Source organism: Arvicanthis niloticus, chromosome 2, assembly GCF_011762505.2.
Source record: "Arvicanthis niloticus isolate mArvNil1 chromosome 2, mArvNil1.pat.X, whole genome shotgun sequence".
Taxonomy (NCBI): domain Eukaryota; kingdom Metazoa; phylum Chordata; class Mammalia; order Rodentia; family Muridae; genus Arvicanthis; species Arvicanthis niloticus.
Window position 1 is genome coordinate 98,198,755 of NC_047659.1, and position 12,774 is coordinate 98,211,528.

General features: G+C 41.9%; 1 protein-coding gene across 1 annotated transcript in view; it reads left to right on the plus strand.

Moving 5' to 3' along the window:
* Positions 1 to 12,416, plus strand: part of Stard7 (StAR related lipid transfer domain containing 7) — a 28,969-nt gene extending 16,553 nt beyond the window's left edge. The window contains exons 4-8 of the mRNA XM_034494928.2: positions 2,324 to 2,434; positions 2,513 to 2,595; positions 3,225 to 3,324; positions 9,174 to 9,258; positions 10,587 to 12,416. Coding sequence (XP_034350819.1) covers positions 2,324 to 2,434; positions 2,513 to 2,595; positions 3,225 to 3,324; positions 9,174 to 9,258; positions 10,587 to 10,771 — 564 coding nt within the window. The 3' untranslated portion in view covers positions 10,772 to 12,416. The remainder of the gene's footprint in view (positions 1 to 2,323; positions 2,435 to 2,512; positions 2,596 to 3,224; positions 3,325 to 9,173; positions 9,259 to 10,586) is intronic.
* The last annotated feature ends 358 nt before the right edge of the window (positions 12,417 to 12,774 follow it).

Below are 12,774 nucleotides of genomic sequence, written 5' to 3' on the forward strand. Positions count from 1 at the left end.
GAATGTTTTTCTTCTATTCCCTTCATAGCAGAATAAAACCTTTACATTGTCTAAGGTGGCATTTTTGAGAGTGTAGTGTATTATAATTTTCTACACAGTTTCTCTCTCTTGTAAATTTCCTTATGATCTTCTTACTGCTTTGAACACATTCAGGACATAGCATATTATCTTCCACTCCTGGGGACGGAACAGGCTGCTAACAGGAAAGAGAAATCAACTTTTGGAAAGTATCTAGAACCCAGGTCTAATTGGTATAAAATTGCAGGCAAACCCAGTCTGTCCTGTCTGCAGGGAGCTGTGTGCCATGGACATAGCCTGGTTTTTTATACAGTCCAGGACCACCTTTATAATAGGACTTTCTTGAACCCAACAGTGGTATAAATAATGACATGAGAATTTTATTATAGTTTAAAGCTTAGGCTTTTTGCTAGGGCAGTTTTTCAGGTAGTTTATCTAATTTAACCTGACTCTCTAGCCAATGACCTGCTACATGGCCAGCTCTATACCTTTCTCTCTGCTGTGGTTCATGTCTGTTCTTTGCATGTACACTTTCAAATCTCCCACGTCTGCTTGTTTTTCCCAGTGTGTGCCACCTCTCTCTGTCTCTCCCCCCAACCCCCACCCCAAGTTCCACCCCTACTTCCTGCCCAGCCATTGGCCATCAGCTCTTTATTACAACCAATCATCAGTGCAACAAACCTCTGATACAATTTTAGATTGCCTCTAGGCAGAGAGGACTGTCTGACCTTCAAGTATCTGAGTAGGAGGCTGGCAATGTGCCATAGAAATGACAGTACCAATTTCCTGCCAGCATTTAGCTCTCTCCCGGTACAGAATTAACCATTGAAAATAGAGATATACCTTCATAGAGTGTAAAAAAAAAAAAGGTTACTCCCAACACACTTCTTCATGGAATGGTACGGTGGGCTAGATCCACCTATATCAAGTAACAGTCACGACCGTCCTCTTTAGACAGGCTCACACTCTAGTCTTATCTGGACATCCCTTTCTCAGGTGACTCTAGGCTTTGTCCAAAAAAGCTAACTACAATAAGTGACAAACATTTTTACCCACTGAGACATTTCACCACCCCCATTCTACAGACATTTTTAACTAATTAATTTATTTACTTTATATTCCATTTGCAGCTTCCTGTTTCTCCTCTCCTCCCAGTCCTTCCCTAAACATTTTTTAATAATTAATTTTATTTTATGTGCATTGTGTGAGGGTGTCAGATCCCCTGGAACTGGAGTTACAAGCAGTTATAAGCTGCCATGTGGGTGCTGGGAATCGAATCTGGGTCCTCTAGAAGAGCAGCCATTGCACTTAGCCACTGGGCGCTCTCTCGAGCATCTCCATAGACATTTCTATTGCATAATTTTTGTGGATGTGCATATATGTACACACATGATAATGAGAACTGAACATAGGCAAAACTTGCTAGACAAGTACCTGAGCTGCATCTTCAGTCTTTTTTTTTTTTTTTTTTTTTTTTTTTGAGTCAGGTCTCCCTATATAAGTCCAGTATTGCCTTGAACTTTTGATCCTTGTATCTGCTTCTTGAATTGCTGATATTTACAAGTGTGTGTGTCATCATTGTCTTGATCAGTGTCTTGTTGCATTTTTATGACTCCTTTGAAGGGGGCTGGAGAAGTGGCTGAGTGTTTGAGAGCACTGTTTGCTCTTCTGGGGAACCCAGATTCTCAGCATCCACATGGTGACTCACAACCGTCTATAATTCCAGTCTTAGGGAGTCTAAGATCGTCTGGTCTCCAAGGGCATCAGGCAAGCATGCAGGCAAAACACCATACACATAAAAGTTAGAAAAAAGATTCCCTCTGAGGACTGGGAGAATCATTCAGTGGGTAAGGTGCTTACTGATTAAGCTTGAGTTCAGATCCCTGTATTGTCCATGTAGAAGCTGAGTGTGGCAGCATATGTCTGTAACTAATCCTAGCACTGGTTGGGTGGGGCTAGATGAATCCCCAGAGATTGCTGGTCAGCCAGTCCAGTCAAACCAGTATGCCTCAGGTTCAGCGAGAGAACCTGTCTCAATAAAAGTAGAGAGATAGAAAACATCCAGCAGGGACCTCTGGCCTACACATGCACAGGTGCACACATGAACATTTACACCCATACACACAGACACAGAATCCCCCTCCTTACAAGTGAGAATCTTAATGTATGTGAGAATCCTCCAATAAACAGCCATGCCTCTTACATGTTGGTACTGTTAAGTCAAATTACTATTTCTCCATAAAGTCAGAGATCCAACCTCCCAGAGAAACTTCTGCATCTCTGTTTTGGATCTTTTCTTTTGCAGCTGGATACAGAGTACAGGAAAAAATGGGATGCCCTTGTGATCAAGCTAGAGGTGATTGAGAGAGATGCCGTCAGTGGTTCTGAGGTTCTTCATTGGGTAACCCATTTTCCTGTGAGTATTTTTACTTCAGTTTTATTCGTGTCAAGTCTGTGGTGCAGAACACTAATCTTGCCTCACTTCGCTTTTCAGTATCCGATGTACTCTCGGGACTATGTTTATGTTCGGCGGTATAGCGTGGATCAGGAGAACAATGTGATGGTCTTGGTGTCACGGTATGTAACTGCTGGAGCACCTGCTGAGCTCCACTAGCTGTGCCTCACCCAATGCCCTGCAGACGTCCTAGCAGCAGTGCCCATCCATCCCTACTCAGGGAGCAGGCTGTGAACCGCCAGGGAGACTGCAGGCTGGGAGTGGGTATTAAGGGTAGAACCTAGAGCCTTACTAATGCTAAGCAAACATGGTACTGCTGAGTTATTGCCCTAAACAAGTGATTCTCTACCTTCATAATGCTGTAACCCTCATGTTGTGACCCTTAACCATAAAATTATTTTTGTTGCTGCTACTTAACTGTAATTTTGCTGCTGTTATCAATCAAATCCTGTGAAAGGATCATTTGACTGCTTCCCACTCCAAAAGGGGTTGAGACCACAGCACCCAAATATAAGTTTTAATTAAATATTTTAAATTTTTCATGTAGGTAGAACTAGAAATATAGCCTGTGAGCCATATATTACAATATCAAAGAAACTTTCATATTACATGAATATAACCTGGGTTGTGTTCATCATTTCATTAACTGCTTGGTTTTGTTGAGACAGGGTTCTACAGTTCCCCACTCCCACTTATCCTTGCCTCACCATTGGTTAGTGCCAGGATAGTTATGCCCCCTCTCTCCTTACAGTGCGGTGGAACACCCCAGTGTGCCAGAGTCTCCAGAGTTTGTCAGGGTCAGATCTTATGAATCCCAAATGGTTATCCGTCCTCACAAGTCATTTGATGAGGTGAGTTTTACCTCATGAGAGATGAGTGTTGAAGCTTTGAAATTTTTTCAAGGAATGCCTTTGTCTGAACTGCTGAGAGGTGATTTGCCAGAATGTATGCATTAGAGTCTGTTGGTACTTATAAAGTATATTGTGGGCCCTGGTCTCACTTCCTGATTGTTTCATGTGTGGTTGGAAAATTTATAGTTTGTGGGCTGGAGAGACGGCCCAGTGTTGACACACACCTTTAATCTCAGCAGATTGGGAGGCAGAGGCAGGTGGACCTCTGAGAAAATCCTATCTCAGATGCTTAAAAAAAACAAAAACAAAAACAAAAAAAAAAACAAATCCAAACATTTATTGCTCTTGCATAGGACCCAGATTTGATTTCTAGTACCCACAAGGTGTTTCACAAGTATCCATATCCCAAGTTCAAAGAGATCTAGTGTTCTTTTTTTTTATCTCCATGGACACCAGGCACACACATACGTATACAGAACATACAAGTGAAATACTCAGACATAAAATAAAAAACTGGGACGAGGTATGCATTAGAATTAGCTGGAACTTGTTAGGTATATTGTAAGCCCTGATCTTACTTCTTGCTTGTTTCAAAGATGTCTAGAAAATATAACTCTTATTAAAAGTAAATATTTAAATAAATAAGTAAATCTTTAAAATAAATAATTTCTGAATCTTATCGAATTCTAAAGGTCACAAATGACTTTATTGTTGTTAACTGGTTTTTTGAGACAGTCTTATTGTATAGCCCAGGCCAGGGCTTGCTGTATATATAGTCCAGGCTGACATCAAACCTGCAGACCTCCTGCCTCAGCCTCCTAAGTGTCAGGAGTACAAATGTGCATGGGTACATGCACTTTTGTTATTTGTCAATTCTTACTGTTTTCTGCGCTGTTGACGTTTTATTCAGAGAGGTCTTGCTTATGGAGGTAGCTTAGACCTTCCTCCAGTACTTTCAGAGTTTCAAGGTGTTGTTGTTGTTTTGAGGTAGAGTGAGAGCTGAGGTCCTAGTTTCATTCTTGTACATGTGGGTATCCAGTTTTCCTAACACTGTCAAAGAGGATATCTTTTCTCCACTGCTTTGGTTTTGACTCTTTTGTTGAAGCTGTGTAAGTCCTTTGTTCTGTTCTTATACTAGTACCACGTTTTTGTTCATAGGGCTTTGTAATATGATTTAAAATCAGAAACTATGATAGCTCTACTATTCCTCTTTGTACCCAGGTATCTTCATCTATCACTGTCTTTCCGGTTCCCTTGAAACAGAGTCTTTCATTGAACCCAGACCATTGGGGTAGGCTGACTGGCCAGCAAGTCCCAGCCATCCTCTTATCTTTGCCCACCCTTCCATCTCACTCTCTAACACTATGGTTACAGCCACAGGTGAACTTTTTTACATTGAGTGCTGGAGATCTAATGTCCTTACAACTGTACAGCAAGTGTTCTTCCTCTCTGAGCTAACTCAGCTCCATGTAGCCATTTTACTGGTTTATTAACATGTATATGTTTTTATCTTCTATTGTCTTTTTCTATTTGTATCCCTCCTATTTTTTCCTTGCCTTGCCTTACTGCTAGATAACACTTTGAACAATATATTGAATAAAAATAGAGTGGTATAGGGTTTTCTTTTTTGTTAATGTCCTTATTTAGTTTTGGTATCAGGATGTTAGCTTTATAGAATGGATGTGGTGGGGTCTTTCTTTCCTTTCTTTTCTTTCTTTCTTTCTTTCTTTCTTTCTTTCTTTCTTTCTTTCTTTCTTTCTTTTGTATGGAATAGTTTGAGGCCTGTGGGCCAGGCAGTTTTCCAGAAAATCTGGAGGCTCTCTGCATTGGAAAGGGAGGCCCTCTGCCCTCAGGTCTCTCACTGCCTTCAGAACATATCCATCAATGAACCATCCTACAGGAAGAAAGTTCTGGAGATCCAGCAATATGCTGGACTTGGTCTCTGGACTTGCACTTTTGCCTGGCAGCAATCACAGGTGATTAGGAGGCATCTCTAGAGGCTGTAGAAGCCGTGCAGTTGCTAGCTGCAGCCCTGAGTCTCTGCAGTACTTAGCTTATGGAGCTTCCTTCTGTGTCATATAAGGTAGGGCCACTTACCACTGTGCCCTCCACTGCCTGAGCCTCCTGCTATCTGAACCTCTCAGTATGTCCATGTCTGACTCATCCCTCTCCAGAACCACCTCTTACTGCTATCTCCCATGCGGATACTTTGCCTAGTTGGTTTCAGACTTTCTGAGTTCAGCTGTTTCTTATTTTCAGGGCCCCAGAATCGCTTAGTTTCCAATAGTAGCCCACCTCTTGAGAGGAACCTGACAGTAGCTCTTTAGAGAATGACAATGAGTTTGTTCTTCTCAGGAGTCATGACTGTGTGCCCACTGACTACAGCTCATGAGAGTACTAGTCCTGTGTCTGGGCTCATCAGTTTGTTGTGATAAGAGCGGCTTTATGGCTTTGGGCTGCCCCTTTCCTGCCCCTACAAGGGAGAAGCCTGTTAGAACTGTTGACTCTTTCCCTATATAACTATAACTTTCTGGTTTCTCTGTTGTTCAGTTTGTAATTCCTCATGTTACCCTGTTTCTTCTCTCTTTGGAATGTGGTCTGTTCTTTCTTACCCTGACTTTTCACTCATAGAGTCACATGGAATAAGAAGCCATCTGCCCTGAAATTTTGCCTAATTTTTTTCCTCCAAGACAGGGTTTCTCTGTGTAGTCCTGGCTGTCCTGGAACTCACTCTGTAGACCAGGCTAGCCTTGAACTCACAGAGATCTGCCTGCCTCCACTCCCACTCCATCCCCTACCCTAAGGGATTAAAGGTGTATACCACTGCCTGGCATGCTTAATTCTTTATACTACTTTTGAATTGTGTCTTTGTGTGATGGTTAGTTTTAAGTGACAACTTGCCAACCAAGAATCACTTGAATTTTTAATTTTTTAATTTTATGTGAATGAATGTTTTGCCTACATATATGTCAGCATACTACCTGTGTGCCCTGGTGCTGCCAAAGTCAGAAGAGTTTGTTGGATCCCGTGGGACATGTGACTCAAGTGGTTATTATAAACTACCATGTAAGTGCTGGAAATTGAACCTGGGTCTCTGCAAGTGCTCTTAACTACTGATCCATCTTTCCAGCCCCAAAGTTGTCAATCTTGACAACAAGCATAAGCCATCTCTCATGCTTCAAGGGATTACCACCTATTGCCTAACATGAGGCAGGATGGAAGACCCGCCGTAATGTGGGCAGCACTGTTTCATGGGTGAACACAGAACTGTGTTAAGAGTGAATGAAGAAAACTAGCTGAACAAATACCAGTAGGCAGCATGGGCACATTCATTTCTCTCTGCTCCTGACTGGATGTAGTGTAACCAACACTCTTAGGCTCCTATGGACATAGTATAACCAACACTCTCAGCCTCCTGTCTATGGATATAGTGTAACCAACACTCTCAGGCTCCTGTCTATGGATATAGTGTAACCAACACTCTCAGGCTCCTGTCTATGGATATAGTGTAACCAACACTCTCAGGCTCCTGTCTATGGATATAGTATAACCAACACTCTCAGGCTCCTGATTATGGATATAGTATAACCAACACTCTCAGGCTCCTGTCTATGGATGTAGTGTAACCAACACTCTCAGGCTCCTGTCTATGGATGTAGTGTAACCAACATTCTCAGGCTCCTGTCTATGGGGAATGAGTTAATTAAACATCAAGAGACTAGAGAGAATGAAACAGTTTTAAATATACCATTCTGCCAAAAGGAATGCCAGTGTAGAGAAGAGAAGATGGTGTGCTGATTTGGTTTGATTTTTTTTTTTTTTTTTTTTTTTTTAAATGTTCCTGGATCACAAGAAATTCCTGCCCTCTTATCCCATAGTCTGGGATTTGCTCCCTTCCCATCTTCCCCATCCTGTTGGTTTAGGATGCAGAGCCTTATCCAGTGAATAATTTGGGGCTTGAATCTACCTTCTTTTCTGATTATGGACTCTTATCACATGGCAGGCAAACTGTAACTCCCAATTCTCAGTTCTGAAACAAACAGCCACCAGCTAGAGGTAAGAAGGGCCCATGATGTTCTGCTTATTTGGACTGAACTCTGAGCAGATCTCATGCTGAAAACAGACCATAATTATATTTTACAATTTCTGTCTCTTTTTTTACTTACAGGTTTTCAATTTTTGCTGTTGTTAATTTTCCACTTTGGGATTCTGAGATAATTGGTTTTTTAAATTAAATTAAGTGTGTATGGGCATTTTGCCTGCTTGTATATTGTGTACTATGTGTATGTTGTGCCCTTGGAGACTAGAAGAAGGTGGCAGATTCTTTAGAAATAGAATTATAAGTAGTTATGAGCTACCATGTGTGTTCTGGGAATTGAACCCCTATCCTCTGCTAGAGCAGAAAGTGTTCTTATCTGCTGAGCAATCTCTCTAGTCCCACAGATGGAATAACTTAAAAGTTTTATTTGCTGGAGCTCATTTTGTAATGTAAGCAGCCTTTGTGGTTGGTCTGGTCATGTTCCTAAGGTGTGGCTTTAACTCTTTGTGCATGTTTCCACAGTGCTCAGTATGAATTTCTACTAGAGTATCATTCACTTATTCCCTAAGTACTGGGAATTGAACCCAAAGCCTCATATTTGAGGCAAAGGATCTACCACTGAAGCGCAGTACCAGCCAGGGCACTTTATCTTCGTAACCAGAAGCTCCTAAGGGCAAGGATTAGAGCTGATGTGTTTGTTATGTAGCACCTAGCAAAGTGCCAGACATGGCAGGCATTAAAATATATGCTAAGAAATGAATAGCTACTTAACAATATACTTAAGTATTTTGTTAAGTATACTTAACATAAGTATACTTAACATAATACTTAAGTATTATGGGGAGGCAGGTTGCTGTTAAGATTTATCGGCCCAGAGTCTTGATGCCTCTGCTTTTGAAGTATGGATAGAACATTTGTTCTTTATTCCCTTCATATAGAGCACATCTGTTTCAGGCTTCTTTTATGGTCATTATTTTGTTTGTTTTGTAGCCTAGTCTCCTGCCTCTGCCTGCCAAGTGCTGGGACTACAGATATGTGCCACTTTAAACACCTCAATAATCCTGGGTCCATTTTGGTATTAGGTATGAGAGGGCTGAGCCAAAAAACAGTAGGTGTGTAGGCTTGGTGGTTAGAATTTTCTTTCTCACTTCTGTGTCCAAGCTGGCATCTGTAAAATGGAAGAGAGTGGTACATTGTGGAGCTGCAAGGACCTAAGGGAGCACCAGCTGCATAGAGCTCTTTAAACAGTTACTGTTTGATCCTTAAATTGTAAATATTGGGCATCTGTATTGGGTCCTCAAGGCTACCCCATGTTTGAAGATTTGCTGGGAAGACTTCAGAAGCAAATATTGTCGTCCTAGCTAAAATTTAAGACAGTGACATTATTAGTAAGGACACAGGGCTGGATTATAAAAGAAAAAAGACACAGAATAATCTTGAGTCCACCTGAGGCTTCCTTCTCTAACACCAAAATACAACAATGTGTGTTTAATGTTTTGGCTAGAAAGCTGTTAGAGACTTAGTGCCAAAGTTTTCACTAGAAGCTGGTCCCATAGCACCCTCTATTTAACATGTTAATTTTGGATGCCCATGAAAAAAAATCCATCTTCCCAAGAGGCTGAGTGATACTTGTCATGATTTGGGCACAGGAAACTTCCCTGTTAGTTTAATCTTTTACTGGGATCAAGATAGTAAAGGGCCTTTCTACGAAGAACAGTCTCTGTGCTTTTCATATATATAGGATATTGCGCTTCTTGTACTGGATGTAGAAGTTGCTGTGGCCGTCATATTTGCTATGTTTCTTTTCCAGAATGGCTTTGACTACTTACTGACATACAGTGACAATCCACAGACTGTGTTCCCTCGATACTGTGTCAGTTGGATGGTTTCTAGTGGTAAGTAGGGGAATGCACAATGGGTGTGCCTGAATCTGAGCTGAATGATTTTTGTTTGTTTGTTTGTTTGTTTTTTTGTTTTTTTATTAATGGCAACAGGAAGGTTGATACTTTTTGTAGTCACATTGGGGGAAATTTGAAGAATCTTCCTATTTCATTCTAGCCTCTAAGTGGGATTTGTAGGTGTAAAAAAAACAGGGGTTCTAGAAAGGATTTTTTTTTAGAGGGGAGTTTTTAAGACTCAGTTTGATGCCTTACATATAGATGGTATACATTAATGTATATATTTTTTGGTTCAGTATTGTTAAATGTCTAGGTTGGTAATGCACACCTGTAATCTCAGTGGTGGTTGCAAGGGCTGAGACAGAAGGATCAAGGCCTAGGTGACAAAAGTGATAAAACCAAAATACTTAAGGCTGTAAGATCTGGCCAAGAAAACTTAGTTGTGGGCAGTTACTTAGAGGAAGAAAGGGCTACTACCTAACATAGGCTGCATGTCACAGCCACACCCTCCACTTCTAACCCTTTTTAGAACTTCAACCTCCAAGTGTTGTAATTACTGGTGTAAGATGTCATGTGTGATTCTTCATACAGTTTACTTTCTTCTGGTGCTCGAGTAGTTCCTTACCCTTCAGGAGGAGGATGGGAAGTTAGATATTTATTGTTTGCCTACCTATTCTCTAAATAGGCTTTGGTTTTGAGCCTGTTGCTGGCTTGTTTGGCAGCTGTCCTAGTTTCTTTTCTGTTGCTCTAATGAACACCATGACCACAAAAAGCAACTTGGGGAGAAAAAAAGGTTTATTTCATCGTATAGCTTTTGTCCATCGTGAAAGGAAGTCAGGGCAGGAACCTGGTGGCAGCAACTGAAGTGGAGGCCATAGAGGAACACTGCTTACTGGCTTGCTCTCTACGGTTTGCTCAGCCTGCTATTTTGAACAGCCTAGGATCACCTGACTGGGTGTGATACCACACATTGTGGGTGGGCACCCTTATATCAGTCATTATTCAAGATATTCCCCCACATAACATTCCTAGAGGACAGTTTTTTAGTTTTTTTTGAGATAGGATTTCTCTGTGTAATCTTGGCTGTCTTAGAACTCACTCTGTAGACTAGGTTGGCCTTGAACTCAATGAGATCCACCATGCATGTCCATGCCCATCCAGCATGTAGAGACTAGTCTTATAGAGACATTTTCTCACCTGGGGTTCCTTCCTCCCAGATGATTGTAGCTTGGGTCAGATTGACAGAACAAAACAAACAAACAAACAAAAAAAAACCAAAACTAACCAGTACAGCAGCTTGACTAGATTCTGCTGTGTCCCAATAGGTATGCCAGATTTCCTGGAGAAGCTGCACATGGCCACTCTGAAAGCCAAGAACATGGAGATCAAAGTGAAAGACTACATCTCGGCTAAGCCTCTGGAAATGAGCAGTGAGGCCAAGGCCACTGCTCCATCCCCCGAGCGGAAGAATGAGGGTAGCTGTGGCCCGGCTCGGATTGAGTATGCTTAAAGGCCTTTGGGATAAGGAAAGACAGGCACTTCCAGCCCTGCCTTGCTCCTTCAGCTCTGCTGCAGGACAGAGACAAGTCACATATGTTAGAAGACATCTGCTCTAACTGTCAGTGCAAGAGAATTTAGAACTGGAGTTAGATTTCATCTGGAGCCCTATTGCTTTTTACCAAACAGAGGACCATGACATCGTGGAGTTTTCATGTTCTCAGGCCAGCTGTTGTGAAATCCAGTATCATGCTGACCTACTCTGGAATAACCTCTCACTTTAGGCCAGAAGGGGATGAATCCTATCCGCCTCCTACGAGAAGCTTCCTTGTTGACATTCCAAATGCCACCATTGGTTACGCAATGCTCTGGATATCCTTCAGTTCTGTAGGTCACTTGGAGAGTGGTTGGCCCCGGGTTCTCACTAAGTGGTTTTTTGGAGTGCTCTTGATAACAGTCCTGTGGTGGTGTGAACAGTTCTGGCTGAGCTAAGTGCCTTGTCCTTGCCTTGCTTTATCTTTAACGACATGAAGTTTGTACCGAGGGATCCTTCCCTGCAGAATACCATGACATCGACTCATCTGATGAAAGCAGCTTTCATCTTAACTGGCCTTTTCTGTGTTCATAGACTGTGCTCACTGGATCATGGCGTCTGCCGTAGCCTTAGCCCATTTGCCAGGAACATCAGAGACAAACTCCTCTAGACGCTAGCTTCCTATTTGAGATCATCAGTGTTTTTGATAGGGTCAGTGGAAGTGCTCACAAAACATCTTACTTAAAAATAACTAGATTTCTTTTTAACCCTGGTTGCAAATGGAGTTAGGAAGTTGAGCACAACTCTTTCCATAGTCTTGTTTGTTTTGGCACTATTTTCCCACTGCAGATTGACTGGGCTGTCCTGGAAGGATAAGGGTACTGGATGGTGGTTGTGCCATTTCCTCAGTTTTTAAAACTGTAAGTTGAGATGGGCCAGCAGATGGAGTCTTGCCCAATGCCAATATGGTAGGGATGGGGCTTATGTGACCCTCCTGGTCTTCTAAAGTGTTTCCTCTCCAGAGCTGACATAAAAGTAATAAACAGAGTTTGGATAAGATCACAACCGGATGATAGGTGCCTGGCCTTGCTGGTTTCTTTATGGTGAATAGGGATCAAGTTTTACATCCTTCTCTTTTCCTGGAGTTAATAGAGCTGACAATTTCTTTTCCTGCTTGCTCCCTACCCTGTTGTGGTGTTGAAAAGGAAACTAAACCCAAGGTGAACATACCCTTTTAACCTTCTTGTTGCCTGTTCAGTTCTGTGCCAAGGAAACAACTAACTCCCCAGTGTTTCTGTCTTTTCAGTTGTTGGCAGAGCAGAGAGTTGCATTGAGAAGCCCCAGTGTCTTTAAGTGAGCATTTTTTCCCTTCTTCCTAGGACCTGACAGGGAAAAAAAAAAAAACCCTTTATTTGAATTTAACATCTGTAGTTGAATGCCTGTGAGTCTGTAAGTGTAAGCATGTGTGTGCGTGTGTGCTGGGGCTCAGGTACTGAGCAGTTATGTTTGCCCTCTGTTTTGTGATTTGACTCTGTACAGTTACTTGTATCATCATAATGAGTTTGCTCTTTACTGTGACATTTTTATCAAATGTGTGAATAAATACATAAAGATTGGTACAGAAGAGTATTCATCTTTGGCCACGTGGTAGGAAATTGTGCTCCTTGTCATCCTGATCACAAAGTTGGCATGGGTTGTCAGTGGGCCTTGTTCTTTCCTGGCAGACAATGGGTGACGCAAAGGTAGCCACCTTACATAGACTGTGACCCCTAAGTGGCTAGCTTGGGGGCTAAAGGTAAAATGCCTGCCTGTCTCTACTCCAGTATCTTGATCTGCTGACTCAGTAAGAACAAGGTTTAATCAAGGGGGCTCTATGTCAGACCTTCTATAGACAGGCTTTGTAGAAGATGTGTCTTAGGATTTTATTGCTATGAAGGGACAACATGACCAAGGAAACTCTTATAAAGGACAACATTTAATTG